The 27,169-nt window shown below is 43.3% G+C and overlaps 1 protein-coding gene across 1 annotated transcript in view; it reads right to left on the bottom strand.

Moving 5' to 3' along the window:
• Window positions 1–27,169, bottom strand: part of LOC137371799 (beta-galactosidase-like) — a 149,047-nt gene that overhangs the window by 51,558 nt on the left and 70,320 nt on the right. The window contains exons 12-13 of the mRNA XM_068034679.1: window positions 16,129–16,203; window positions 15,726–15,815 (exon numbers count right to left, since the gene is read on the bottom strand). Coding sequence (XP_067890780.1) covers window positions 15,726–15,815; window positions 16,129–16,203 — 165 coding nt within the window. The remainder of the gene's footprint in view (window positions 1–15,725; window positions 15,816–16,128; window positions 16,204–27,169) is intronic.

The following is a 27,169-nucleotide window of genomic DNA, read 5'->3' as shown; positions in this document are numbered from 1 at the left end:
TTTTACAGGGGGTATGCACTGTAACTATTATTTTACAGGGGGGTATACACTATCTGTTATTTTACAGGGGGTACATGCTGTAATTGTTATTTTACTGGGGGTATACACTGCCACTGTTATTTTACAGGGGGTATACATTGTAACTGTTATTTTACTGGGGGTATACTCTGTAACTGTTATTTTACAGGGGGTATACACTGTATCTGTTATTTTACAGGGGGTATACGCAGTAACTGTTATTTTACAGGGGATATACATTGTATCTGTTATTTTATAGGGGGTATACACTGTAACTGTTATTATATAGGGGGTATACACTGTAACTGTTATTTTACAGGGGGGGGTATACATTGTATCTGTTATTTTACAGGGGGCTATATACTATCTGTTATTTTACAGGCGGTATACACTATAACTGTTATTTTACGGGGGTGTACACTATAACTGTTATTTTACGGGGGGTATACACTGTTATTTTACAGGGGGTATACACTGTATCTGTTATTTTAAAGGGGGTATACACTGTAACTGTTATTTTACAGGCGGTATACATTGTATCTGTTACTTTACAGGGGGTATATATTGTATCTGTTATTTTACAGGGAGGTATACACTGTATCTGTTATTTTACAGGGGGTATATATTGTATCTGTTATTTTACAGGGAGGTATACATTGTAACTGTTATTTTAAAGAGGATATATACTGTATCTGTTATTTTATAGGGGGTATACACTGTATCTGTTATTTTACAGCGGGTATACATTGTATCTGTTATTTTACAGGGGGTATACATTGTATCTGTTATTTTACAGAGGGTATACATTGTATCTGTTATTTTAAAGAGGATATATACTGTATCTGTTATTTTATAGGGGGTATACACTGTATCTGTTATTTTACAGCGGGTATACATTGTATCTGTTATTTTACAGGGGATATACACTGTAACTGTTATTTTACAGGGGGTATACACTATAACTGTTATTCTACAGGGGGTATACACTGTAACTGTTATTTTACAGGGGTGTACACTATAACTGTTATTTTACAGGGGGGTATACACTGTATCTGTTATTTTGCAGGGGGTATACACTGTAACTGTTATTTTACAGGGGGTATACATTGTATCTGTTACTTTACAGGGGGTATACACTATAACTGTTATTCTACAGGGGGTATACACTGTAACTGTTATTTTACAGGGGGTATACACTATAACTGTTATTTTACAGGGGGTATACATTGTATCTGTTATTTAACAGGGAGTATACACTATTTGTTATTTTTCAGGGGATATACACTGTAACTTATTTTACAGGGGTATACACTGTGACTGTTATTTTACAGGGGGTATACACTGTATCTGCTTTTTTAACGGCAGGGTATACACTGTAACTATTATTTTACAGGGGGGTATACACTGTATCTGTTATTTTACAGGGGGTACATGCTGTAACTGTTATTTTACTGGGGGTATACACTATGACTATTATTTTACAGGGGGTATACACTGTATGTTATTTTACAGGGGTATACACTATCTGTTATTTTACAAGGGGTAAGACACTGTAGCTGTTATTTTACAGGGGTATACGCTGCAATTGTTATTTTACTGGGGGTATACGCTGTAACTGTTATTTTACAGGGGGTATACACTGTATCTGTTATTTTACAGGGGGTATACACTGTATCTGTTATTTTACAGTGGGGTATACATTGTATCTGTTATTTTACAGGGGTGTATACACTGTAACTTATTTTACAGGGGGTATACACTGTATCTGTTATTTTACAGGGGGTATACACTGTATCTGTTATTTTACAGCGGGTATACACTGTATCTGTTATTTTACAGTGGGGTATACATTGTATCTGTTATTTTACAGGGGTGTATACACTGTGACTGTTATTTTACGGGGGGGCATACACTATGTTATTTTACAAGGGGGTATACACTGTGACTGTTATTTTACAGGGGGTATTGACTTTAACTATTATTTTACAGGGGGGTATACACTATCTGTTATTTTACAGGGGGTACATGCTGTAATTGTTATTTTACTGGGGGTATACACTGCCACTGTTATTTTACAGGGGGTATACATTGTGTCTGTTATTTTACAGGGGGTATACTCTGTATGTTATTTTGCAGGGGGTATACACTATCTGTTATTTTACAAGGGGTAAGACACTGTAACTGTTATTTTACGGGGTGTATACGCTGCAATTGTTATTTTACAGGGGGTATACACTGTAACTGTTATTTTACTGGGGGTATACTCTGTAACTGTTATTTTACAGGGGGTATACACTGTATGTTATTTTACAGGGGGTATACACTGTAACTGTTATTTTACAGGGGGTATACACTGTAACTGTTATTTTACAGGGTGTATACGCTGCAATTGTTATTTTACAGGGGGTATACACTGTAACTGTTATTTTACTGGGGGTATACTCTGTAACTGTTATTTTACAGGGGGTATACACTGTATGTTATTTTACAGGGGGTATACACTGTAACTGTTATTTTACAGGGGGTATACACTGTAACTGTTATCTTACAGGGTGTAGACGCTGCAATTGTTATTTTACAGGGGGTATACACTGTAACTGTTATTTTACTGGGGGTATACTCTGTAACTGTTATTTTACAGGGGGTATACACTGTAACTGTTATTTTACAGGGGGTATACACTGTATCTGTTATTTTACAGGGGGTATACACTGTAACTGTTATTTTACTGGTGGTATACGCTGTAACTGTTATTTTACAGGGGGTATACGCTGTAACTGTTATTTTACAGGGGGTATACACTGTATCTGTTATTTTACAGGGGGTATACATTGTATCTGTTATTTTACAGGGGTGTATACACTGTAACTTATTTTACAGGGGGTATACACTGTAACTGTTATTTTGCAGTGGGGTATACACTATAACTGTTATTTTACAGGGGATATACATTGTATCTGTTATTTTATAGGGGGTATACACTGTAACTGTTATTTTACAGGCGGTACACTATCTGTTATTTTACAGGGGGTAAACACTAACTTTTATTTTACAGGGGGTATACATTGTATGTGTTATATTACAGGGGCTATACACTGTCTCTGTTATTTTACAGGGGGGTATACACTGTCACTGTTATTTTACAGGCGGTACACTATCTGTTATTTTACAGGGGGTAAACACTAACTTTTATTTTACAGGGGGTATACATTGTATGTGTTATATTACAGGGGCTGTACACTGTATCTGTTATTTTACAGGGGGGTAAACATTGTATCTGTTATTTTACAGAGGATATACATTGTATCTGTTATTTTACAGGGGGGTATACACTATCTGTTATTTTACAGGCGGTATACACTGTATCTGTTATTTTACAGGGGGGTAAACACTGTATCCGTTATTTTACAGGGGGTATACATTGTATCTGTTATTTTGCAGAGGATATGTACTGTATCTGTTATTTTCCAGGGGGTATACACTGTAACTGTTATTTTACAGGGGTGTACACTATAACTGTTATTTTACAGGGGGTTATACACTGTATCTGTTATTTTACAGGGGGTATACATTGTATCTGTTATTTTACAGGGGGTATACATTGTATCTGTTATTTTGCAGAGGATATGTACTGTATCTGTTATTTTCCAGGGGGTATACACTGTAACTGTTATTTTACAGGGGTGTACACTATAACTGTTATTTTACAGCGGGTATACACTGTATTTGTTATATTACAGGGGGTATATATTGTATCTGTTATTTTACAGCGGGGTATACATTGTATCTGTTATTTTACAGAGGATATATACTGTATCTGTTATTTCACAGCGGGTATACACTTTATCTGTTATTTTACAGCGGGTATACATTGTATCTGTTATTTAACAGGGAGTATACACTATTTGTTATTTTTCAGGGGATATACACTGTAACTGTTATTTTACGGGGGGGTATACACTATGTTATTTTACAAGGGGGTATACACTGTGACTGTTATTTTACAGGGGGTATGCACTGTAACTATTATTTTACAGGGGGGTATACACTATCTGTTATTTTACAGGGGGTACATGCTGTAATTGTTATTTTACTGGGGGTATACACTGCCACTGTTATTTTACAGGGGGTATAGAACATAGAACATAGAAACATAGAAAAATACAGCACAGAACAGGCCCTTCGGCCCACGATGTTGTGCCGATCCTTTGTCCTCTGTCAAGGACAATTTAATCTATACCCCATCATTCTCCTTTATCCATATACCTATCTAAAATAGAAGTATTTAGGGGTATACATTGTAACTGTTATTTTACTGGGGGTATACTCTGTAACTGTTATTTTACAGGGGGTATACACTGTATCTGTTATTTTACAGGGGGTATACGCAGTAACTGTTATTTTACAGGGGATATACATTGTATCTGTTATTTTATAGGGGGTATACACTGTAACTGTTATTATATAGGGGGTATACACTGTAACTGTTATTTTACAGGGGGGGTATACATTGTATCTGTTATTTTACAGGGGGCTATACACTATCTGTTATTTTACAGGCGGTATACACTATAACTGTTATTTTACGGGGGTGTACACTATAACTGTTATTTTACGGGGGGTATACACTGTTATTTTACAGGGGGTATACACTGTATCTGTTATTTTAAAGGGGGTATACACTGTAACTGTTATTTTACAGGCGGTATACATTGTATCTGTTACTTTACAGGGGGTATATATTGTATCTGTTATTTTACAGGGAGGTATACACTGTAACTGTTACTTTACAGGGGGTATACATTGTATCTGTTATTTTACAGAGGGTATACATTGTATCTGTTATTTTAAAGAGGATATATACTGTATCTGTTATTTTATAGGGGGTATACACTGTATCTGTTATTTTACAGGAGTGTATACACTGTAACTTATTTTACAGGGGGTATACACTGTAACTGTTATTTTACGAGGGTATACACTATAACTGTTATTTTACAGGGGGTATGCACTCGAACTGTTATTTTACAGGGGATATACATTGTATCTGTTATTTTATAGGGGGTATACACTGTAACTGTTATTTTATAGGGGGTATACACTGTAACTGTTATTTTACAGGGGGGGTATACATTGTATCTGTTATTTTACAGGGGGCTATACACTATCTGTTATTTTACAGGCGGTATACACTATAACTGTTATTTTACGGGGGTGTACACTATAACTGTTATTTTACGGGGGGTATACACTGTTATTTTACAGGGGGTATACACTGTATCTGTTATTTTAAAGGGGGTATACACTGTAACTGTTATTTTACAGGCGGTATACATTGTATCTGTTACTTTACAGGGGGTATATATTGTATCTGTTATTTTACAGGGAGGTATACACTGTAACTGTTACTTTACAGGGGGTTTGCACTGTTTCCGTTATTTTACAGGGGGTATACATTGTATCTGTTATTTTACAGAGGGTATACATTGTATCTGTTATTTTAAAGAGGATATATACTGTATCTGTTATTTTATAGGGGGTATACACTGTATCTGTTATTTTACAGCGGGTATACATTGTATCTGTTATTTTACAGGGGGTATACACTGTAACTGTTATTTTACAGGGGGTATACACTATAACTGTTATTCAACGGGGGGTATACACTGTAACTGTTATTTTACAGGGGTGTACACTATAACTGTTATTTTACAGGGGGTATACACTGTATCTGTTATTTTGCAGGGGGTATACACTGTAACTGTTATTTTACAGGGGGTATACATTGTATCTGTTACTTTACAGGGGGTATACACTATAACTGTTATTCTACAGGGGGTATACACTGTAACTGTTATTTTACAGGGGTGTACACTATAACTGTTATTTTACAGGGGGGTATACACTGTATCTGTTATTTTGCAGGGGGTATACACTGTAACTGTTATTTTACAGGGGGTATACATTGTATCTGTTACTTTACAGGGGGTATACACTATAACTGTTATTCTACAGGGGGTATACACTGTAACTGTTATTTTACAGGGGGTATACACTGTGACTGTTATTTTACAGGGGGTATACACTGTATCTGTTATTTTACAAGGGGTAAGACACTGTAGCTGTTATTTTACAGGGTCATACGCTGCAATTGTTATTTTACTGGGGGTATAGGCTGTAACTGTTATTTTACAGGGGGTATACACTGTATCTGTTATTTTACAGGGGGTATACACTGTATCTGTTATTTTACAGCGGGTATACACTGTATCTGTTATTTTACAGTGGGGTATACATTGTATCTGTTATTTTACAGGGGTGTATACACTGTAACTTATTTTACAGGGGGTATACACTGTATCTGTTATTTTACAGGGGGTATACACTGTATCTGTTATTTTACAGTGGGTATACATTGTATCTGTTATTTAACAGGGAGTATACACTATTTGTTATTTTTCAGGGGATATACACTGTAACTTATTTTACAGGGGTATACACTATAACTGTTATTTTACAGGGGGTATACACTGTGACTGTTATTTTACGGGGGGTATACACTATGTTATTTTACAAGGGGGTATACACTGTGACTGTTATTTTACAGCGGGTATACACTATCTGTTATTTTACAGGGGGTACATGCTGTAATTGTTATTTTACTGGGGGTATACACTGCCACTGTTATTTTACAGGGGGTATACATTGTGTCTGTTATTTTACAGGGGGTATACACTGTATGTTATTTTACAGGGGGTATACACTATCTGTTATTTTACAAGGGGTAAGACACTGTAGCTGTTATTTTACAGGGTGTATACGCTGCAATTGTTATTTTACAGGGGGTATACACTGTAACTGTTATTTTACTGGGGGTATACTCTGTAACTGTTATTTTACAGGGTGTATACACTGTATCTGTTATTTTACAGGGGGTATACACTGTAACTGTTATTTTACTGGTGGTATACGCTGTAACTGTTATTTTACAGGGGGTATACGCTGTAACTGTTATTTTACAGGGGGTATACATTGTATCTGTTATTTTACAGGGGTGTATACACTGTAACTTATTTTACAGGGGGTATACACTGTAACTGTTATTTTGCAGTGGGGTATACACTATAACTGTTATTTTACAGGGGATATACATTGTATCTGTTATTTTATAGGGGGTATACACTGTAACTGTTATTTTACAGGCGGTACACTATCTGTTATTTTACAGGGGGTAAACACTAACTTTTATTTTACTGGGGGTATACATTGTATCTGTTATATTACAGGGGCTATACACTGTCTCTGTTATTTTACAGGGGGGTATACACTGTCACTGTTATTTTACAGGGGGTATACATTGTATCTGTTATATTACAGGGGCTGTACACTGTATCTGTTATTTTACAGGGGGGTAAACACTGTATCTGTTATTTTACAGAGGATATACATTGTATCTGTTATTTTACAGGGGGGTATACACTATCTGTTATTTTACAGGCGGTATACACTGTATCTGTTATTTTACAGGGGGGTAAACACTGTATCCGTTATTTTACAGGGGGTATTCATTGTATCTGTTATTTTGCAGAGGATATGTACTGTATCTGTTATTTTCCAGGGGGTATACACTGTAACTGTTATTTTACAGGGGGTATACATTGTATCTGTTACTTTACAGGGGGTATACACTGTATCTGTTATATTACAGGGGGTATATATTGTATCTGTTATTTTACAGAGGATATATACTGTATCTGTTATTTCACAGCGGGTATACACTTTATCTGTTATTTTACAGCGGGTATACATTGTATCTGTTATTTAACAGGGAGTATACACTATTTGTTATTTTTCAGGGGATATACACTATAACTGTTATTTTACAGGGGGTATACACTGTAACTGTTATTTTACGGGGGGGTATACACTATGTTATTTTACAAGGGGGTATACAATGTGACTGTTATTTTACAGGGTGTATGCACTGTAACTATTATTTTACAGGGGGGTATACACTATCTGTTATTTTACAGGGGGTACATGCTGTAATTGTTATTTTACTGGGGGTATACACTGCCACTGTTATTTTACAGGGGGTATACATTGTGTCTGTTATTTTACAGGGGGTATACACTGTATCTGTTATTTTACAGCGGGTATACATTGTATCTGTTATTTTACAGGGGCTATACACTATCTGTTATTTTACAAGGGGTAAGACACTGTAACTGTTATTTTACGGGGGGTATACACAATGTTTTTTTTACAGGGGGGTATACACTGTAGCTGTTATTTTACAGGGTGTATACGCTGCAATTGTTATTTTACAGGGGGTATACACTGTATCTGTTATTTTACAGGGGGTATACACTGTATCTGTTATTTTACAGGGGGTATACGCAGTAACTGTTATTTTACAGGGGGTATACACTGTATCTGTTATTTTACAGGGGGTATACATTGTATCTGTTATTTTACAGGGGGTATACATTGTATCTGTTATTTTACAGGGATGTATACATTGTATCTGTTATTTTACAGGGATGTATACACTGTAACTTATTTTACAGGGGGTATACACTGTAACTGTTATTTTACAGGGGGTAAACACTAGAACTGTTATTTTACAGGGGATATACATTGTATCTGTTATTTTATAGGGGGTATACACTGTAACTGTTATTTTACAGGGGGTACACTATCTGTTATTTTACAGGGGGTATACACTGTAACTGTTATTTTACAGGGGGGTATACACTGTAACTGTTATTTTACAGGGGGTACACTATCTGTTATTTTACAGGGGGTATACACTGTATCTGTTATTTTACAGGGGGTATACACTGTAACTGTTATTTTACAGGGGGTATACACTGTATCTGTTATTTTACAGGGGGTATACATTGTATCTGTTATTTTACAGCGGGGTATACACTGTCACTGTTATTTTACAGGGGGGTAAACACTGTATCCGTTATTTTACAGGGGGTATACATTGCATCTGTTATTTTACAGGGGGTATATATTGTATCTGTTACTTTACAGGGGGTATACACTGTATCTGTTATTTTACAGGGGGTATACATTGTATCTGTTATTTTACAGCGGGGTATACACTGTCACTGTTATTTTACAGGGGGGTAAACACTGTATCCGTTATTTTACAGGGGGTATACACTGTAACTGTTATTTTACGGGGGGGTATACACTATGTTATTTTACAAGGGGGTATACAATGTGACTGTTATTTTACAGGGTGTATGCACTGTAACTGTTATTTTACAGGGGGTAAACACTGTATCCGTTATTTTACAGGGGGTATACATTGCATCTGTTATTTTACAGGGGGTATATATTGTATCTGTTACTTTACAGGGGGTATACACTGTGACTGTTATTTTACGGGGGGGTATACACTATGTTATTTTACAAGGGGGTATACACTGTGACTGTTATTTTACAGTGGGTATACATTGTATCTGTTATTTAACAGGGAGTATACACTATTTGTTATTTTTCAGGGGATATACACTGTAACTTATTTTACAGGGGTATACACTATAACTGTTATTTTACAGGGGGTATACACTGTGACTGTTATTTTACGGGGGGGTATACACTATGTTATTTTACAAGGGGGTATACACTGTGACTGTTATTTTACAGGGGGTATTGACTGTAACTATTATTTTACAGGGGGGTATACACTATCTGTTATTTTACAGGGGGTACATGCTGTAATTGTTATTTTACTGGGGGTATACACTGCCACTGTTATTTTACAGGGGGTATACATTGTGTCTGTTATTTTACAGGGGGTATACACTGTATGTTATTTTACAGGGGGTATACACTATCTGTTATTTTACAAGGGGTAAGACACTGTAACTGTTATTTTACGGGGGGTATACACGATGTTTTTTTTACAGGGGGGTATACACTGTAGCTGTTATTTTACAGGGTGTATACGCTGCAATTGTTATTTTACAGGGGGTATACACTGTAACTGTTATTTTACTGGGGGTATACTCTGTAACTGTTATTTTACTGGGGGTATACACTGTAACTGTTATTTTACTGGGGGTATACGCTGTAACTGTTATTTTACAGGGGGTATACACTGTATCTGTTATTTTACAGGGGGTATACACTGTATCTGTTATTTTACAGGGGGTATACATTGTATCTGTTATTTTACAGGGATGTATACACTGTAACTGTTATTTTACAGGGGGTATACATTGTATCTGTTATTTTATAGGGGGTATACACTATAACTGTTATTTTACAGGGGGTACACTATCTGTTATTTTACAGGGGGTATACACTGTAACTGTTATTTTACAGGGGGGTATACACTGTAATTGTGGTTTCACAGGGGATATACACTGTCACTATTATTTTACCGGGGGGTAAACACTGTATCTGTTATTTTACAGAGGGTAAACACTGTATCTGTTATTTGACAGAGGGTATACATTGTAACTGTTATTTTACAGCGGGCTATACACTGTATCTGTTATTTTACAGGCGGTATACACTATAACTGTTATTTTACGGGGGTGTACACTATAACTGTTATTTTACGGGGGGTATACACTGTTATTTTACAGGGGGGTAAACACTGTATCTGTTATTTTACAGGGGGTATACACTGTATCTGTTATTTTACAGGGGGTATACGCAGTAACTGTTATTTTACAGGGGGTATACACTGTATCTGTTATTTTACAGGGGGTATACACTGTATCCGTTATTTTACAGGGGGTATACATTGCATCTGTTATTTTACAGGGGGTATATATTGTATCTGTTACTTAACAGGGGGTATACACTGTATCTGTTATTTTACAGCGGGGTATACACTGTCACTGTTATTTTACAGGGGGGTAAACACTGTATCTGTTATTTTACAGGGGGTATATATTGTATCTGTTACTTTACAGGGGGTATACACTGTATCTGTTATTTTACAGGGGGTATACATTGTATCTGTTATTTTACAGCGGGGTATACACTGTCACTGTTATTTTACAGGGGGGTAAACACTGTATCCGTTATTTTACAGGGGGTATACACTGTATCTGTTATTTTACAGCGGGTATACACTGTATATGTTATTTTACAGGGGGTATATATTGTATCTGTTATTTTACAGCGGGGTATACATTGTATCTGTTATTTTACAGAGGATATATACTGTATCTGTTATTTCACAGCGGGTATACACTGTATCTGTTATTTTACAGCGAGTATACATTGTATCTGTTATTTTACAGGGGGTATACACTGTATGTTATTTTACAGCGGGTATACATTGTATATGTTATTTTACAGGGGTATACACTATCTGTTATTTTACAAGGGGTAAGACACTGTAACTGTTATTTTACGGGGGGTATACACAATGTTTTTTTTACAGGGGGGTATACACTGTAGCTGTTATTTTACAGGGTGTATACGCTGCAATTGTTATTTTACAGGGGGTATACACTGTAACTGTTATTTTACTGGGGGTGTACTCTGTAACTGTTATTTTACAGGGGGTATACACTGTAACTGTTATTTTACAGGGGGTAAACACTGTATCCGTTATTTTACAGGGGGTATACATTGCATCTGTTATTTTACAGGGGGTATATATTGTATCTGTTACTTTACAGGGGGTATACACTGTGACTGTTATTTTACGGGGGGGGTATACACTATGTTATTTTACAAGGGGGTATACACTGTGACTGTTATTTTACAGTGGGTATACATTGTATCTGTTATTTAACAGGGAGTATACACTATTTGTTATTTTTCAGGGGATATACACTGTAACTTATTTTACAGGGGTATACACTATAACTGTTATTTTACAGGGGGTATACACTGTGACTGTTATTTTACGGGGGGGTATACACTATGTTATTTTACAAGGGGGTATACACTGTGACTGTTATTTTACAGTGGGTATACATTGTATCTGTTATTTAACAGGGAGTATACACTATTTGTTATTTTTCAGGGGATATACACTGTAACTTATTTTACAGGGGTATACACTATAACTGTTATTTTACAGGGGGTATACACTGTGACTGTTATTTTACGGGGGGGTATACACTATGTTATTTTACAAGGGGGTATACACTGTGACTGTTATTTTACAGGGGGTATTGACTGTAACTATTATTTTACAGGGGGGTATACACTATCTGTTATTTTACAGGGGGTACATGCTGTAATTGTTATTTTACTGGGGGTATACACTGCCACTGTTATTTTACAGGGGGTATACATTGTGTCTGTTATTTTACAGGGGGTATACACTGTATGTTATTTTACAGGGGGTATACACTATCTGTTATTTTACAAGGGGTAAGACACTGTAACTGTTATTTTACGGGGGGTATACACGATGTTTTTTTTACAGGGGGGTATACACTGTAGCTGTTATTTTACAGGGTGTATACGCTGCAATTGTTATTTTACAGGGGGTATACACTGTAACTGTTATTTTACTGGGGGTATACTCTGTAACTGTTATTTTACTGGGGGTATACACTGTAACTGTTATTTTACTGGGGGTATACGCTGTAACTGTTATTTTACAGGGGGTATACACTGTATCTGTTATTTTACAGGGGGTATACACTGTATCTGTTATTTTACAGGGGGTATACATTGTATCTGTTATTTTACAGGGATGTATACATTGTATCTGTTATTTTATAGGGGGTATACACTATAACTGTTATTTTACAGGGGGTACACTATCTGTTATTTTACAGGGGGTATACACTGTAACTGTTATTTTACAGGGGGGTATACACTGTAATTGTGGTTTTACAGGGGATATACACTGTCACTATTATTTTACCGGGGGGTAAACACTGTATCTGTTATTTTACAGAGGGTAAACACTGTATCTGTTATTTGACAGAGGGTATACATTGTAACTGTTATTTTACAGGGGCTATACACTGTATCTGTTATTTTACAGGCGGTATACACTATAACTGTTATTTTACGGGGGTGTACACTATAACTGTTATTTTACGGGGGGTATACACTGTTATTTTACAGGGGGGTAAACACTGTATCTGTTATTTTACAGGGGGTATACACTGTATCTGTTATTTTACAGGGGGTATACGCAGTAACTGTTATTGTACAGGGGGTATACACTGTATCTGTTATTTTACAGGGGGTATACACTGTATCCGTTATTTTACAGGGGGTATACATTGCATCTGTTATTTTACAGGGGGTATATATTGTATCTGTTACTTAACAGGGGGTATACACTGTATCTGTTATTTTACAGCGGGGTATACACTGTCACTGTTATTTTACAGGGGGGTAAACACTGTATCCGTTATTTTACAGGGGGTATACATTGCATCTGTTATTTTACAGGGGGTATATATTGTATCTGTTACTTTACAGGGGGTATACATTGTATCTGTTATTTTACAGCGGGGTATACACTGTCACTGTTATTTTACAGGGGGGTAAACACTGTATCCGTTATTTTACAGGGGGTATACATTGCATCTGTTATTTTACAGGGGGTATATATTGTCACTGTTGTTTTTCAGGGGCGTATACACTATGTTATTTTACAGGGGTTATACACTGTAACTGTTATTACACAGAGGACGGGGTACACGCTTTAACTGTGTTATTATATGGAGAGGGGCTGCGCACTAAGTTATTATATAGGGAAGAGCATATACACTAACTGTTATTATGCAAGGGGATATGAGTATACACTAACTGTTAGTATACAAGGGGTGTATACTAACGTATTGTAACTGTTATTCTATGTGGGGTTTGCACTGTAACTGCTATTAAGTGGGGGTATCCTCTGCAACTGTTATTATATGGGGGTATGTGCTTTAACTGTGTTATATTCTGGGGTGTGTACACTAACGTATTATATGGAGTGTATATACTACTGTGTTATTATACAAGGAGGGTATACACTGTAACTTATATAGCGGGGAGGGGTAAAGTCTAGCTGTTGTTATACAAGGGGGTAGACGCTGTAACTCATTATTCAGCGGCAGTATGCACTAACTCAGCCAGGACAGGTTGAGAGCGCAGTTAATAAAGCATACAGTATCCCGGGCTTTATTAATAGGGGCATAGAGTACAAGAGCAAGGAAGGTATGTTGAACTTGTATAAGACACTAGTTCGGCCTCAGCTCGTGTATTGCATCCAGTTCTGGGCACCGCACTTGAGGAAAGACATGAGGGCATTGGAGAGAGTACAGAAAAGATTCACAAGAATGGTTCCAGGATGAGGAATTTCAGTTATGAAGATAGATTGGAGAGGTTAGGACTGTTTTCCTTGAAGAGATGGCTGAGAGGTGATTTGATAGAGGTATTCAAAATCATGAGGGGTCTGGACAGTGTAGATAGAGAGAAACTGTTCCCACTTATGGAAGGATTGAGAATGAGAGGCACAGATTTAAAGTATTTGGTAAGAGAAGCAAAAGTGACATGAGGAAAAACTTTTTCACGCAGTGAGTCGTTAAGGTCTGGAATGTGCTGTCTGAGAACGTGGTGGAGGCAGGTTCAATTGAAGCATTCAAAAGGGAATTAGACAGTTATATGAAGAGGAAGAATGTGCAGGGTTACGGGGAGAAGGCAGGGGAATGGAACAGAGGGTGTTGCTCTTTCAGAGAGCCAGTGTGGACACGATGGGCCGAATGGCCTCCTTCTGCACTGCAAGGATTCTGTGATCTTATTGAATGATGGAACAGGCTCTTGGGCCGAGTGGCCTACTCCAGTTCCTAATTTGCATGTTCGTAATCTAATACTATCCTTAACTTCCTGACCCATAGATGGGTCTTCCTCGCTGAGTTTTTGTTTTCAAATGGAATGTATTTTTGTTGAACATTTTGAATTGTTTCTTTAAATGTTTCCCACTGTTTATTTACTGCTATACCTTTTAGTCTATTTACTATAGCCAGTTCTCCCCTCATACCTACATAATTGGCTTTGTTGAAGATTTTTGTTTGTGATTGTGTCATTTTCAAACTTAATATGTAGTTCAATGGTATTTTGCTCACTATTTCCAAGTGGATTTTTTACTGTGACATTACTAATTAACCTTGCTTTATTACATGATACTAGATTTAAGACAGCGTTCTCCCTAACAGGTTTCATCTGCTGCTGAAACCCTCATCTACACCCTTGTTATCTATAGTCTTAACTACTCCAACCCTCTACTAACTTGAGGTCATCCAAAACTCTGCTGCCAGTATCCTAACTCAAACCAAGTCTTCTTCACCCTTCACCCCTGTGCTCGCTGACCTACATTGGCTTCCGGTCCAGCAACGTCTCGATTTGAAAATTCTCATCCTTGTTTCCAAATCGCTCCATGGCCTCGCCTCTACCAATCTCTGTAATCTCCTCCAGCCCCACAACCCTCCAAGGGAGCTCGGTAACCCTCCACATACCTCGCTGTTTCTCATACTCTCCAGCCTCCTGGGCAGTTGCAACTCTGCCCCCAACCCTTCATCCACCATGGTTTGAGGGAGGGCGGGTGCTGAGAGGATGGATGGTGAGCCTGCTACTATTTACCTGAACCGTTTTGCATTTCACTACAATCCTAATGCTTCCAATCACTCTCGATGCCCAGTGTTTTAGGAATGGAAGGGCCCCTGGAACAAGCCCAAAGTCTATCACCATGCATGCTGACCTCCTACCTGTTTCATTTGCTCAAAGGTTAAAGGGTAGGTGCTGTTGACTGCTCCAGCTGGTGCTAGCACATTCAGGAAGTCCAGCAATGGTCCATACTGAAAGACAAAAGGCAACAGTCAGCCTTGGACAGAGTGAGGGCCACAAGCACCCAGAGTGGTGAGCCTGTGGAATTCGCTACCACAGAAAGCAGTTGAGGCCAAAACATTGTATGTTTTCAAGAAGGAGTTAGATATAACTCTTGGGTCTAAAGGGATCAAAGGGTATGGGGCGAAAGCAGGAACAGGTTACTGAGTTGGATGATCAGCCATCATCATAATGAATGGCGGAGCAGCCTCGAAGGGCCGAATGGCCTACTCCTGCTCCTATTTTCTATGTTTCTAAGCGGTACATTACCCTGCAAACTCTTACCTTTGTCATAGGGACACGGCCATAGGCAAACTTCAGAGTGGGTGGAGGTAGCGGACCAACAGGGATATCTCGAAACTGAGAAACAACAAGAAGGATAAAAAAAAATCAGCTGGAATCTGTCACAGCATGAGTTAAACACCATACCATCAACCACTGCCTCTACACTGTCCCCATCAAACACACCCAGGACAGGTACAGCACGGGGTTAGATACAGAGTAAAGCTCCCTCTACACTGTCCTCATCAAATACTCCCAGGGCATGTACATCACAGGGTTGAGAGAAAAAAGAAAAACTGGTTAGATACAGAGTAAAGCTCCCTCTACAAAAAAGATTTTAAAAATTTTTTAAATTTTAGATACAGCAACAGATAAAAAATTATATTCACCAGATCACAACTGATACTCTTGCCCTCCCCTACTGAAGATGCCAAATATGCAAAAAAAACAGGGTTAGCTGTTGCCTGACTGGAGGTGCTGAGTGTTGATTGCAGCGACGAGCTTCAGCTGACAGTGCTGATGGCAGTTGGAGATTGCTGAGGTGGAGAGAGGAACTACACTGATCAGAGGGAGAGCTTGAATAACAAGCTTTACAGTGGAGAAAGAGACTTGTCAAAATAAGGATTTGTTTGGAGGTGGGTGCTGAACACCAGAAGTTTTCTTTGCTTTGGACTGTAGGGGGAGGAACAAGCGGCTGGAACAACAAGCGGTGGGCTTTCAATTGTACAGGGATCTGTGCTGCTGCAATAAGCACACAGGGAAGCTCCCTCCCCACCCCAATTGTCCAGCCTGGGTCAGCTGAAGCTGCTTGGCTAAAGAGACAGAAGTGGATAGCTAGTGCTTGGGCAGCTTCAGCTGACCCAGGTGAAGACACTTCCCCTCCCAACCAGAAGACCAGAAAACCAGAGGTGCTGGCAAAGACTGTTTAAAGTGTGCTGTGTGCACCACCCCCTAAAAGCAAGTCATTGCTCACAACCTGTCCTTCCCTTTTTCAATATATCCTCTGCCTCTCACCTAACTTGCCGCACCTGGAGTATTGCGTGCAGTTCTGGTCACCGCATTATAGGAAGGATGTGGAAGCTTTGGAAAGGGTGCAGAGGAGATTTACTAGGATGTTGCCTGGTATGGAGGGAAGGTCTTATGAGGAAAGGCTGAGGGACTTGAGGTTGTTTTCGTTAGAGAGAAGGAGGAGGAGAGGTGACTTAATAGAGACATATAAGATAATCAGAGGGTTAGATAGGGTGGATAGTGAGAGTCTTTTTCCTCGGATGGTGATGGCAAACACGAGGGGACATAGCTTTAAGTTGAGGGGTGATAGATATAGGACAGATGTCAGAGGTAGTTTCTTTACTCAGAGAGTAGTAGGGGCGTGGAACGCCCTGCCTGCAACAGTAGTAGACTCGCCAACTTTAAGGGCATTTAAGTGGTCATTGGATAAGACATATGGATGAAAATGGAATAGTGTAGGGCAGATGGTTTCACAGGTCGGCGCAACATCGAGGGCCGAAGGGCCTGTACTGCGCTGTAATGTTCTAAAAATATATATATTTATTTATTTTCTTGTAGACTTTTTTGAAATCTGCAGGCCTACAATGCTGGGGCGGGGGTTTAGCTCATGAACCCGTGGCAAGTCCATCTGTGCCAGTGGCAGGGCCCTCTAACACCTCTGCGGCTGCAGTCTCTGTGGTCACCCAAGTGGCCTCGTCACTTTTCTAGCGAACTGCTTTCAGCCATGGGATAAAGAGCTATCCCCACCTCAACATGTCTACAGAGGCCTGTGTAAGGCAATGGCCGAGGTTGTCGACCCTTCAGCCATTGTCACAGCCTAAGATGTATGGGAAGGCAGTGTTTTTCCCGAAGACCGAGCGGGCTCACTGAGGGCAGGACTTCCTTGCCAGTGGATCCCCTTTATTCCCAGTGAGCTCCTCCTTCCCCACCTGCACCATCTGGGGAAGGTGAGATCCCGCTCTCGCTTGGTCTTCGGGAAAGCAGCATCCGACATGTCTACTCCTTCCGCCACCAGCTATTCATACAGCTGGCACAGGAGGAGATAATAGAGGGCCACTTTGATGTGGAGTTCCAGTGGCAGCCTGCTGTGTCTTCTGGACTTCGGACGGGGCATGGTGCCATGCCATACAGGTGGGTGGCCATGTTCATAAGAACTGCCCCAACCTCCAGGCCACCAACTACACCTCAGCGGCCCAGGGTGGCGCCACTGCACTTCCCCCGACAACTCTACCAGAGACTGCTCAGGGAGTTCCAGAGGCCATGGTTTTCATGGACTCCGGCGGAGAGGGGGAGACCCGGCAGGGTGGAAGGAAGGCATGGCGCAAGTCGAAACACCCAAAGGCGTGCTCCCGGACACAAAACAACGATCAGTGCCTGAGCTCAGCCCTAGGCCCGATCAAGGGAAGCCCACCTGCCCCGCAGCTGAGCTCGGGGCCAAGAAATCTGGGCAGGGAGGTGCGGAGGTAGAATTTGGGACCTCTAGTGAGATGGAAGTCTCAGAGCCTCCGCACCCTCCCAGAATAAGAGGAGGAGGCGCCCCTCCTCTGACCTTAAGGAACAGGTCCATCTTCTGGCATGGGCCCTCGGGCTCACCCACCACCGGCACCATCAGAGCCTCATGTCAAGAGTGAGAGCCCTCTATCCTTCAAACCGAAGGGCATGGGGTAGCCCTCGTAAATTTGGTAACTCCTGGGATGGGGGAGCCTGTGGACCCCCCAGGAGAAATCATTCCATCTGCCATTGGGTCAGGTGTCTTGGGTGGAGGTGAGGGGGAGGTGGGGGCAAGACCGGAGGTGGTCAACCCTTCCAGCCGCCTGTTACTGCCACCCAGGATGTACCTGACCCGGAGGCCAATTTGCATAGCGTCCCGTCTGCTGGGCCTGTAGGCGCTGGTGGGGCAGGAGTTGGCCTCCTCTTCGCCTCTGGTCCTGGTTCCAGCTGGATTTCCGAAGCCGGGAACAACCATCTCTCCTGGACCAACCACTAGCCCAGGAACAGAGATGGGGGGGGGGGGGGGGGGGGGGAGTTGAGGGGTCCCGAACCACTGACGCCCATAGGCGTCAGCTCCATAGATGAACCCTGGGGGTGGGATCATGATGGAGGTGGAACCAGCTGGCGTGGCCGTGGTGTCCGCCCCACAGTGTGTGGTCGGTGTGTTGGCCGCTGGTGGTGACAACCCAGAGGAGGATGGGGATTCGGTGTGGGGCACAGAGGACGATCTTGAATCCATCACCAGTGAGGTGGTGGACTTCCTCATACCTCCTACAGAGTCTCCTCTCATCCCCACTGTGGAACCTCGGGACTTCGTCGCAGCATGCAGGGGTTGCTGCAATAAAGTTCAGCTGGCCCTCGGACGGTGGAAAATCTGGTGCTGATCATCCAGTCCATCCATGCCGCAATCAAGAAAGAAGGAAGGGCACGGAATTGAAACTGGTTGAGAGGTGCCGGTTTAAAACGTTCCTCAAAGGGTTGTTGGGGTAGTGGAGGGCCAGGTGCACTTCCACTCCCTCCTCACACTGAGGTGTTGGTGATGGTTTTTACTACTTTTGACATGAAGATAACCATAGCCAGCCTCAACATCAACGGCAGCACAGGGTCTCTCCGCAGATTTCACTATCTCTCAGTCCTCAGAGAAGGGAGGTAATGCAATGAACTTTCTGCAGGAAACCCACACTGTTCTGGGAGATGAAGCCAGGTGGAGGAGGAGGAGCTCACCGGGAGTAGACATGTCGGAGACTGCCTTCCCGAAGACCGAGCGGGACTGGGGTAATCCCTGACCTCACCTCCCCAGCTGGTGCAGGTGGGCGAGGAGGAGCTCACTGGGAGTGGCAGGGTGGGGTCCACATGAGTCACCTCACACCTATTTCTAGTGGGTTGACTATCTTGTTGAATCCGACTCTTCAGCCGGAGATCTTGGGGTCAAGGAGCTTGTGCCGAGCTGCTTGCTCCACCTCGCCGTGTTCGTCTGGGTAGCGTGCCACTCCACTTTGTGAACGTGTACGTGCCCAGGCCCGGAGCGTTGCAAGCGCGCTTCTTTGAAGCAGTGTATGTTTTCTTGACCTCCATCGATAGCGGCGAGTGCATCATCCACAGGGGGGTGGATTTTAACTGTACCCTCGAGGTGAGGATCGCTCCGGTTCCCAACATGGCCAAGCGTCAGTGGAGAGGTTGAGGCAACTGACTTGGTGGACATCTGGCGGAATCTCCATCCCGAATCCACCGCTTTCACCTGGAGGTCTGGAGGAGGAGGGTCCCGATTCAAACGTCTCTACATTTCACAGGCGTACGTCTCCCGCGTCTCGGGAGCCTCCATGCAGCTGGTGCTGTCCTCAGACTACCGCCTGGTGTAAGTGGAGTTCACTCCGCTCCGCGGGGTTCGCGTACTGGCACTTTTACAACTGGCTGCTGGAGGACAAGTGATTCCAGGACTCATTCTGTCGATTCTGGGTCGACTGCAGAAGGAAGCAGGGGGGCTTCCCCTCCTTGAGGCTATGGTGGGATGTGGGCAAGACTCACATCTATGTCTTCTGTCAGGAGTACGCGAAGTGTCGACCAAGAGGCGGGAAGCCGAGATCGGGTGCTTAGAGAAGGAGGTGCTCGACCTGGAGTCCCTTATCAGATTTGGACCACACCTCACCCTTCTACTCGCTGGAAAAATGGAGGGGATTCCATAAGCAGCTCGTTGAGCTGCTGGCCGTGGTGGATCCTCCATCACAGATCAGAGGGAATGGGCCTTTTGGTCCAAACCTATTACAGTGCATTGTTCTCTCTGGATCTATCCAGCGAGGACGCGCTCAGAGTTTTCTGGGAAGACCTGCCAAAGGTCAGCCCGGATGGCGCCAAAGTACTGAAGGCTCCGCTAACGTTGACGGAACTGACCGGCACCCTCCACCAGCTCTCAAAGGGCAAATCCCCGGGGCTGGACGGGCTGACCGTGGAGTTCCACTGGGCATTCTGGGACATCCTGGAGGACGATTACGCGCTGGTCCTGGGGAAAAGCCTGGCAATCGGGGAGATGCCCCTCTCATTATGCAGCGCGGTCGTCGTCGTCCTGCTGCCAAAGCGGGGCGATCTCCGTTTGTTTAAGAACTGGCGTCCGGTCTCCCTCCTCAGCACGGATTATAAGATCTTTGCCCGGGCTATGTCTACCTGCCTGGGCACCATGGTGGCCCAGATGATCCACCCCGACCAGTCCTACATGGTCCCGGGCCGCTCCATCCAGGACCTGATCCATCTTTCCCAGAGGACTGGTCTATCGGTCGCCTTTCTCTCCTTCGATCAGGAGAGGGTGTTCGACAGGGTGGATCACGAATATCTGAATATCTCTTCAGGAATTTGCGCGTGTTCGAACTCAGGCGGCATGTTGTGACTTGGGTCTGACTTTTATACGCTGCCGCAGAGTGTCTGGTCAAAGTTAACGGGTCCTTGATGGCGCCCCTTCGCTTTGGGAGAGGCGTACGTCAGGGATGCCCCATGTCCGGCCAATTATATACCATCTGCGAGGAGCCATTCCTGTGCCTTCGCAGGAGGTTGACAGGTTTGGCTTTGCGCGGGCCAGGCATGTGGGTCATCCTCTCGACTTACGCCGATGACTGACTCCTCAGGGTCACAGATCCCATTGACTTGCGGAGGATGCGCGAGTACCAGCAGACCTTTTCTGCCACGTCCTCCATGAAGGTAAATTGGGAGAAATGTTCTGGAACTGGAGAAGGACGATGTAGGTGTAGAGATCAGGGAGGGGGATTGTGATATACTTGAACATATTAGCATTGAAAGGGAGAAGGTATTAGCTGTTTTAGCGGGCTTAAAAGTGGATAAATCCCCAGGCCCAGATGAGATGTATCCCAGGCGGTTATGTGAGGCAAGGGAGGAGATAGCAAGGGCTTTGAGACAAATTTTCAAATCCTCTCTGGCCACAGGAGAGGTACCAGAGGACAGTGAATGTGGTACCATTATTCAAGAAGGGTAGCAGGCAGAAACCAGGTAATTACAGGCCAGTAAGTCTAACATCAGTGGTTGGGAAAATATTGGAAAAAATTCTGAGGGACAGGATTAATCTCCAATTAGAGAGGCAGGGATTAATCAGAGATAGTCAGCATGGCTTTGTCAGGGGGCGATCGTGTCTAACTAACTTGATTGAATTTTTCGAGGAGGTGACTAGATGTGTCGATGAGGGTAAAACAGTTGATGTAGTCTACATGGACTTCAGTAAGGCTTTTGATGAGGTCCCGCATGAGAGATTAGTTAAGAAGTTAAGAGCCCATAGGATCCAGGGCAATTTGGATCCAAAATTGGCTTAGAACAAAGAAAATTACAGCACAGGAACAGGCCCTTCGGCCCTCCAAGCCTGCGCCGATCCAGATCCTCTATCTAAACATGTCGCCTATTTTCTAAGGGTCTGTATCTCTTTGCTTCCTGCCCATTCATGTATCTGTCTAGATACATCTTAAAAGACGCTATCGTGCCCGCGTCTACCACCTCCGCTGGCAACGCATTCCAGGCACCCACCACCCTCTGCGTAAAGAACTTTCCACGCATATCCCCCCTAAACTTTTCCCCTCTCACTTTGAACTCGTGACCCCTAGTAATTGAATCCCCCACTCCGGGAAAAAGCTTCTTGCTATCCACCCTGTCTATACCTCTCATGATTTTGTACACCTCAATCAAGTCCCCCCTCAACCTCCGTCTTTCTAATGAAAATAATCCTAATCTACTCAACCTCTCTTCATAGCTAGCGCCCTCCATACCAGGCAACATCCTGGTGAACCTCCTCTGCACCCTCTCCAAAGCATCCACATCCTTCTGGTAATGTGGCAACCAGAACTGCACGCAGTATTCCAAATGTGGCCGAACCAAAGTCTTATAAAACTGTAACATGACCTGCCAACCCTTGTACTCAATACCCCGTCCGATGAAGGAAAGCATGCCGTATGCCTTCTTGACCACTCTATTGACCTGCGTTGCCACCTTCAGGGAACAGTGGACCTGAACACCCAAATCTCTCTGTACATCAATTTTCCCCAGGACTTTTCCATTTACTGTATAGTTCACTCTTGAATTGGATCTTCCAAAATGCATCACCTCGCATTTGCCTTGATTGAACTCCATCTGCCATTTCTCTGCCCAACTCTCCAATCTATCTATATTCTGCTGTATTCTCTGACAGTCCCCTTCACTATCTGCTACTCCACCAATCTTAGTGTCGTCTGCAAACTTGCTAATCAGAAAAGTGGCAGAAGGCAGAGGGTGATGGTCGAGGGCTGTTTTTGCGAGTGGAAGCCTGTGACCAGTGGTGTACCTCAGGGATCAGTGCTGGGACCCTTGCTGTTTGCAGTGTCCATTAATGATTTATACATGAATATAGGAGGTATGATCAGTAAGTTTGCAGATGACACGAAAATTGGTGGTGTCGTAAATAGTGAGGAGGAAAGCCTTAGATACAGGACGATGTAGATGGTCTGGTAAGATGGGCGGAGCAGTGGCAAATGGAATTTAATCCTGAGAAGTGTGAGGTAATGCATTTGGGAGGACTAACAAGGCAAGGGAATATACAATGGATGGTAGGATCCTAGGAAGTACAGAGGGACCTTGGTGTACTTGTCCATAGATCACTGAAGGCAGCAGCACAGGTAGATAAGGTGGTTAGGAAGGCACATGGAATACTTGCCTTTATTAGCCGAGGCATAGAATATAAGAGCAGGGAGGTTATGATGGAGCTGTATAAAACACTAGGCCACAGCTGGAGTACTGTGTACAATTCTGGTCACAACACTATAGGAAGGATGTGATTGCACTGGAGAGGGTGCAGAGGAGATTCACCAGGATGTTGCCTGGGCTGGAGCATTTCAGCTATGAAGAGAGACTGAAAAGGCTAGCGTTGTTTTCCTTGGAGCAGAGAAGACTGAGGGGGACATGATTGAGGTGTACAAGATAATGAGGGGCATTGATAAGTTAGATAGGAAGAAACTCTTTCCCTCAGCGGAGGGGTCAAGAACCAGGGGACATAGATTTAGGGTAAGGGGCTGGAGGTTTAGGGGGGATTTGAGGAAGCATTTTATCACCCACAGGGTGGTTGGAATCTGGAACGCACTGCCTGAAGAGGTGGTGGAGGCAGGAATCCTCACAACATTTAAGACGTATTTAGATGAGCACTTGAAACGCCAGAGCATACAAGGCTACAGGCCAAGTGCTGGAATATGGGATTAGAATAGTTGGGTGCTTGATGGCCGGCACAGACACAATGGGCCAAAGGGCATGTTTCTGTGCTGTATAACTCTATTACTCTCTGACTCTATGACTCCTGGTGGGTCAGTGGTGGGTGGACTCCCGACCAGAGGAGTGAACACCTTTTGCATGGAGCACCAGAGTTGGAGACAAAAGTGATCACTCGGCTAGGACACTGGACAGAACTGCTCCGAGTGCTACAGGGGCCAAGCGCTGGTCATGAACCAACTGGTGGCCTCAATGCTGTCGTACCGGAGGATTGGAGAACTGCTAACGTTGTACCTCTGTTTAAAAAGGGAGAGAAGGATAGACCGAATAATTACAGGCCAGTCAGTCTAACCTCAGTAGTGGGCAAAGTATTGGAATCTATTCTGAGAGACAGGATAAACTGTCACTTAGAAAGGCACAGGTTAATCAAGGATAGCCAGCATGGATTTGTTAAGGGAAGATCTTATTTGACCAACTTGATTGAATTTTTTGAAGTGGCAAGGAAGACAGATGAGGGTAGTGCAGTTGATGTGGTCTACATGGATTTTAGCAAGGCTTTTGACAAGATCCCACATGGCAGACTGGTTAAAAAAATAAAATCCCATGGGATCCAGGGAAATGCAGCAAGGTGGATACAAAATTGGCTCAGTGGCAGGAAACAAAGTGTAATTGTTGACGGGTGTTTTTGCGACTGAAGGGCTGTTTCCAGTGGCGTTCCGCAGGGCTCAGTACTGGATCCCCTGCTTTTTGTGGTACATATTAACGATTTGTATGTAAATGTAGGGAGCATGATCAAGAAGTTTGCAGACGACATAAAGATTGGCCGTGTGGTAGATAGCGAGGAGGATAGCTGTAGGCTGCAGGAAGATATTGATGGTCTGGTTAGATGGGCAGAAAAGTGGCAAATGGAATTCAACTTGCAGAAGTGTGAGGTGATGCATTTGGGGAGGACAAACAAGGCAAAGGAATACACGATTAATGGGAAAATACTGAGAAGTGTAGAGGAAGTGAGGGACCTTGGAGTGAATGTCCACAGATCCCTGAAAGTAGCAGGACAGGTCGATAAGAAGCCATATGGAATATTTTCCTTTATTAGCCGAGGTATAGAATACAAGGGCAGGGAGGTTACGCTGGAACTGTATAACTCATTGGTTAGGTCACAGCTTGAGTACTGTGTGCAGTTCTGGTCACCTCATTACAGAAAGGATGTAATTACACTCGAGAGGGTACAGAGAAGATTTACGAGGATGTTGTCAGGACTGGAAAAATGCAGCTATGAGGAAAGATTGGATAGGCTGGGGTTGTTCTCCTTGGAACAGAGAAGGCTAAGGGGAGATCTGATTGAAATGTACAAAATTGTGAGGAGCCTGGATAGAGTGGAGGTGAAGGGTCTATTCACCTTAGCAGAGAGGTCAGTGACGAGGGGGCATAGATTTAAAGTGATTGGCAGAAAGATTAGAGGAGAGATGGGAAAAACGTTTTCATCCAGAGGGTGCTGATGGTCTGGAACTCACTGCCTGAAAAGGTAGTTGAGGCAGAAACCCTCAACTCATTCAAAAGGAGTCTGGATATTCACCTCAAGTGCCGTAATCTGCAGGGCTACGGACCAAATGCTGGAAGGTGGGATTAGAATATATGGATCGTTTTTCGGCCGGCACAGACACGATGGGCCAAGTGGCCTCTCTCTATGATTCTACCAGTTGGTCACTTTTGCCCCGCCCCTTTCAATTGCCACCAAGATCCAGAAGAAGCTCGTCGATTTCTTCTGGGGCAAGAGGAAGCACTGGGTCTCTGCCGCGGTCCTGAGTCTCCTGATTGAAGAGGGTGGCCAGTCGCTGGTGTGCGTCCCTACCCAGGCTGCGACTCTCCGCCTTCGGACCCTGCAGAAATACCTGTACGTCGAGCATCTTCCCAGATGGCATGCGTTGGCGACATATTTGTTCCGCCAGGGGCACTGCCTTCAAGATGGCACACAGCTCCCGGCGGAGAACATTCGCCCCACCTCTCTGAGGGAGGTGCCAGGCTTTTACCGGGATCTATTCCGAGTCTGGAACATGGCCATCTCCAGTCAGGACGCTCCCCCGCCGGCGGAGAAGAGCGCCTAGGCTGTCCGTGCGGCCGGCTCCGGGGACGGACTGACGGCCGGAGGCGTATCTGAAGCCCCCAGGACATTCCTCATTTTGGGTGACGAGGGGGCTCGGGAGTGCAGAGCGCTCCCAGCCCCCCCCCCGCCCCCCCGCTCGGCCAGAACTGCTCATCAGATCCGGGCCCTGAAACTCTCCTCGGGAGCCGGTCCCACACAACCCGAGCCACCTCTCGGAAATGCCCTCTGTGCCATTCCACACGGCGCGGTGGGATTTCCTTTCCAGGCTGCTCCTGCACACTCTCCACTTCCTCGCATTCGGCAGCCGGACGGACATGCCTTGGCGGTCTATGTTGCCATCTGGCAGCAAGGGGAAACCCCGGCGCAGGTCTCTCCAAGTGGGAGTCTTCTCCCTTTACATCGGGGACCTGGGGTGAAGGGTGTTGCACAGGGCAGTCCCGTGCAATAGACTGTTAAGTAGGTTCACGGACGCCGAGGCCGTTTGTAATTTCTGCGGCCTGGATGAGTCCGTATTCCACGTAGACATGGAATGTGTGAGGTTGCAGCCCCTCTTTGAGTATTTAAAGGGGTTGCTCCTCAGGTTTTGGCTGCACTTCAGCCCCACGCTCCTGATCTTTCGGCACCCGCTGTGGAGGGGTGTGGGCTGGGAGGAGGATCTCCTCGTCGGTCTGCTCCTGGGTCTGGCCAAGGTGGCAAATCACAGGTCCAGGCTGCGGGCCA

The sequence above is a fragment of the Heterodontus francisci genome, chromosome 7 (assembly GCF_036365525.1).
Source record: "Heterodontus francisci isolate sHetFra1 chromosome 7, sHetFra1.hap1, whole genome shotgun sequence".
Lineage (NCBI taxonomy): Eukaryota > Metazoa > Chordata > Chondrichthyes > Heterodontiformes > Heterodontidae > Heterodontus > Heterodontus francisci.
This window is presented reverse-complemented; position numbering and strand designations above follow the sequence as displayed.